General features: G+C 33.4%; 1 protein-coding gene across 1 annotated transcript; it reads left to right on the top strand.

Annotated features, from left to right (window-relative positions):
- The first annotated feature begins 801 nt into the window (after positions 1–801).
- LOC115699203 (myosin-binding protein 7) lies at positions 802–4,247 on the top strand. Its single transcript, XM_030626491.2, has 4 exons — positions 802–1,270; positions 1,569–3,190; positions 3,291–3,337; positions 3,805–4,247. Exons 2-4 carry the CDS (start codon positions 1,805–1,807, stop codon positions 3,914–3,916), a joined length of 1,545 nt encoding a protein of 514 aa, XP_030482351.1. The 5' UTR covers positions 802–1,270; positions 1,569–1,804; the 3' UTR covers positions 3,917–4,247.
- The last annotated feature ends 582 nt before the right edge of the window (positions 4,248–4,829 follow it).

The raw sequence follows: 4,829 nt of genomic DNA, 5'->3' as shown, positions 1-4,829 counted from the left end.
TATGAATATTATATTTACTTTAAAATATTTCTATTATGATATAGTATTAATAATTATTTATTGTTATTATTGTTACGTTGATATTTTTTTATTTTTTAAATTTTTTTTTTCTAGTGTAACTCTATTTAGTTATAACCTCTCAATTAGAATATAATTTACTTGGTCCCAAGTGTATTCTTGAGTTGAGGTTCTACTGTATTGGTTTTTGTTCGGTTCCAACTTAAGATATTATTTATAGGTATTATTTTATTTTTACACTTTAAAACAATTTTTTTTTATTTTTTTACGAAAATTCACATAACAATCTATCTAGCAATTACTGGAGCAACTCAATAAATTTAAAAAAATATATATATAAAGTAATTTAAAAATAGATTTAATGACTTTTATCTAATTTTAGTAAAAAAAATTCTAACATGGATGAAAGTTGAGGGGCATGATTTAGTACATATTAAAGTTTGAAGGGTATGATTTGGTAGATATCAAAGTCTGGGGAGCATGGTTTAGTACATAAACAATCAATGAAACAGTAAAATTGAATGAAATTAGACAAAAGTCCTTAAATCTAACAATTTCGATAGTTCAGCGAAAATTTTAACAGCCAAAAAAATTCAGGAAATTGGTATATGTTAAAGTTCGGAAAAAAATTACTAATTGGCCACAACACAAAATTGCGGTGCTTGAAAAAAAAACAAATTAAATAGATAATTATATATGAATGAGCACTTAACATAAAATTGTAATTTTTTTTTTATTATTTTTGTTATTTTTTAACACCAAATTATCTAGTCTAGGTGGCAATGAGTAGTTAGTTGTAATTAGTTGTGACAGGTTTTCTCTTACTATTTTGTTTTTTTTTTTTTAATTTAATTAATTAATTAATTTTTTCAAAAATTTATCAATCTCTGTTCTTTGGTTTCTGAATCTCTCTCATTCTCTCTCATCAAAACACAAATCGCGAAAATCAAGAAAGCCAAAAACAAAATATTATTAACAAATTTTATATTCTTTTTAATAAAATCAAATAGAATTTTAGGGTTTCCAATTCTCTCTTTCCCTCTCTCTGCCTTTGATTTTCCTTCCCTCCAAACACCCGCGAAAGTTTTATCACAAGGAGGAAAAAAGTTACCAGCTCTATCCGGTGGTCGATTATTATTCTGCATATTTTTCTTTGTTCATTGTTTTTTAGATCCTGAGTTTTCTCGGAAAAGCTGCGTTTCCCGGGAATTTTGTTCGCTCTATTTCCAGCTGTAATCGACGACCTAGTTCGGTAAGCCTCTTTTTTATGGATTTGTTCCAAATAAATAGGATGAGCAATTTTGATTTTTTTTTCTTTTTTAATTACTCAACTATTTATGTTTATTCGTTTATAATCAAATGAAAATGGTTTTTTCTCCGAGTTAATTTCGATTGAATTCTATGGTTTACTTGAAAAATATACATATTATTCTTCAATAACCTTTCTTATATTTTAGTTTTTGGTCTGGAATATCAGTTTGGTTTTTTCTCTACATTCTTTAAAATTCAAATTTATTTATTAATTTTTTTTTTTAATGTTTTGGATTTAGGTGTTTTTATTTTCATGTGATTTGTGCCGGAGGAAAATATTGCTGGTGGATGGAGTAAAGAAAGGGAGGAAAATCATTATTAAAGGCTTTGAGATTATCTGAGAGAGATTTGGAACTCCAAGATACAGTTTATTGTTTTTTTTTTCTTCTTTGCTGTGGATTATTGGTCAATATCTGTAGTGAAACTGGGTTCTCTTTGATCTTGAATTGTTTGAATATTGGATGAGAAGTGTTTTATGGATTTGGAAGCGTGTCCATCTTCTAGGGACTTGGTGAAATGTTGTAATTGTGGTTGTAGTTGTTCCTCGATAAGTGGTACTTCAGGGCCTTGGTTTAGGTCTGTGAAGAGAAAATATGATGAGTTTGAGGAAAATAAGCGGTTCTTCATACCGGGCTTTGAACCTTTATCGGTTGCTCGGGTTCAAGTTGAGAATGAATGTGCTGCACTACGAGAGATGGTTGGTAACCAGCAGCAAACTATACAGGATTTGTATATAGAATTAGAAGAGGAGAGAAATGCTTCCTCGTCAGCTGCAAATGAAGCCATGTCTATGATACTCAGGCTACAGAGGGAGAAGGCTGAAATTCAAATGGAGGCGCGGCAATTTAAGCGTTTTGCTGAGGAGAAGATGGCACATGACCAACAAGAGTTCATAGCAGTAGAAGACTTGTTGTACAAGAGGGAGCAGGTCATTCAGTCACTCTCATGTGAAGTGCAGGCGTATAAGCATAGGATGCTGAGTTATGGGCTCACAGAAGATGAGGCTGAGGGTGAGAAGGGTTATAACAACATGATGGAATTTGACTCTCAAAATGAGATTCCAATGTTTGAATACCCACCTTTGAAATGCAATATCAATGAGAACCTAGGTTCTTTGGAGGTTGATGATGACGATGTTGCAGATGTTGAAAAATATGCATTTGGTGAAACACCTCGCGGTAAAGATCACTTGAAAAATTTAGAGCATAGGATTCACCAGATGGAGAGATGTCCTAGTAATAATCAATTGGAAGGGGATTTTGGAGGTACTAAGAACATTTTAGAGAAGGTGATAGTTGGCCACTCTCCTAGGCGGTCAAGACATTTCAGGAAATACTCAAATGATTCACCTTCATTTTCAGGCATGGTCAAAGAAACTGGCACAGATTTCCACACTGAATCTCCTAGGTTCAATGTTAGTTTCAAGAAGACAGAGTATGTTACACATGCAGAGGAGTACAACACAAGAAATACAGATTATGGATCAGAGATTGGAGACGACATGAGTGATAGGGTTTATACGATTGACTCGATCCATAATGGGGTGCCTTACAATGGTTATGCAGAGGTTAAAGCTGGAGTTGGGAATGGTGAGGATAACATAAACACTCCAAGAGGATCTTATAGTCAAGGTGATATTGGAGATCCCGAAATCAAGAAGCTCTATATGAGGCTCCAGGCACTTGAGGCTGACAGGGAATCAATGAGGCAAGCAATTCTTTCAATTGGAACAGATAAGGCTCAACTAGTGTTACTGAAGGAAATAGCACAACAGTTGTGCAAGGATGCGTCACCCTCAAGACAAATTACTGTTAAAAAGCCATCTGTACTTGGAAGCTTTTCCTTCATATCTGTTTTCAAGGTAATTGCAATTGACTGTAACTGATTCTTTTGCGTCTTTGACATCGTTTTTTTTGTTAACTTCAACTAATTCAATGTTTCTTTTGATGTTTGATCTTCAGTGGATTGTATCCTTTGTTTTCTGGAAAAGGAAAGCTCGCCGAAGCAAGTGAGTAATTCATTAATCACTTACACAATTATTAAAGAATAGGCCTTTGACTTACTTTTCATGGGTTACATTTTTTTTATTCTGTGATGATAAAATTGAAAATGCATCTTATATGCTGATGATTGGATCAATGATATTTCTGATTAAGTTGATGAACAACAATGATTTGTAACGAACTAAAACAGTATCCCATATGAAATATGCTTATGCGCCTTTTAAATATGTAGCAGATTTATGCGGAAAGCATTGTGATAGCTCAACACAGAACACATAGCTCTTGTAAAGAGTAGAGTGTACCCTTGAGCAATTCGTTGATCACTAGTTTTATTTATGAAAGAAAATAAAAAAGGGGGTTCCTTTTAATGTATTCAGGCTGATGTTTAGAATAGAAATTGCTTTCTTTCGTCTTAGTGTTGGCATCTGATGTTCGTCTATTGTTTCCGCTCATTCTTTATTTATGACTGCAGATACATGTTTGGGCTATCAGCAAACAGTATGGGTTTACTGATGCTTCTTGAAAAAGGTCCCCGCACACGGCATTGGAGATGTCTTACAAGCACTCAGGTGTACAACCAATAATCAAATCATCCATACACTACCCTATTGAAGATAATGCTCAAGTATTGGACTCCTTTTTGGATTATGATAGCGGATTTTTTAATTTTTTTCTTTCCTTCTTTTTCTTCTTGGATTGTTTGTAATTTGCAAAAGTTAAGATTGGTTTGGAATGTAATTTTCCATTTGACCTGTAAATCATGGACGTGGATGGGATGTAAGGCCATTGCTTTGGTCATATAGGTTGAGTTTGGGGGTTGGAGTTCAATTCAAAAGTATAGCTCTCTTGTACATTACCAATTTGGTTGAATTCCTTGTTCAAATATGCAATGCCTAACTCTTTCTTCTCTTCTAATTAATAATTTCTAATTTCTCCCTTCTTTTCTTTTATGCCTGCCAACGTGTGAGAAAATTGACACTGAATGAGGGGTGTGTGTGTGTGACAGCATAGTCGCCTGCCAATGAGATATATTACAGTTTTGTTGACTAAGACCATTTCTATCCAAAAGAAAAAACCTGGAGTTGCCTTGGCCACGTTGTATATAATCAAATCTACATTGTGTGTGGTGTATAGTCTAAATCTCCACCAATGAATTGTTTCAATAAATATCCTTAGATTTTGTCTTACTATGTTGTTTTTTCCTAAGAGAAGAGTCTTACTATATTGTAGAGAGGGAAAAAAAAAAGGATGAAAAAATGGTAGTAAAGAGGGTGGGGTTTTAAAAGCTTAGTTGCCATGTGTATTATTAATAGGAAAACTTGTATCTATAGTTTTTGAGACTACCTTTGGAATTTTATAGCTTTTATATGATTTGGGATGTTTCCATTGGATTCTATGACAAGAATTACATAAGAGGTGTCTAACTAAATTGTTTGGTCGTTTGACTTGTGGTTGTTAATGCATAGATCTATGAAACATTATTTGGCAATACTACCT

Source organism: Cannabis sativa, chromosome 8 (genome assembly GCF_029168945.1).
Source record: "Cannabis sativa cultivar Pink pepper isolate KNU-18-1 chromosome 8, ASM2916894v1, whole genome shotgun sequence".
NCBI lineage: Eukaryota > Viridiplantae > Streptophyta > Magnoliopsida > Rosales > Cannabaceae > Cannabis > Cannabis sativa.
This window is presented reverse-complemented; position numbering and strand designations above follow the sequence as displayed.

Coding starts and splice junctions, on each gene's coding strand:
- LOC115699203 (XM_030626491.2), top strand. CDS start 1,805: ATGGATTTGGAAGCGTGTCCATCTTCTAGGGACTTGGTGAAATGTTGT. Junction 3,191..3,290: donor CCTTCATATCTGTTTTCAAG/GTAATTGCAATT, acceptor TTTGATCTTCAG/TGGATTGTATCCTTTGTTTT. Junction 3,338..3,804: donor AGGAAAGCTCGCCGAAGCAA/GTGAGTAATTCA, acceptor TTATGACTGCAG/ATACATGTTTGGGCTATCAG.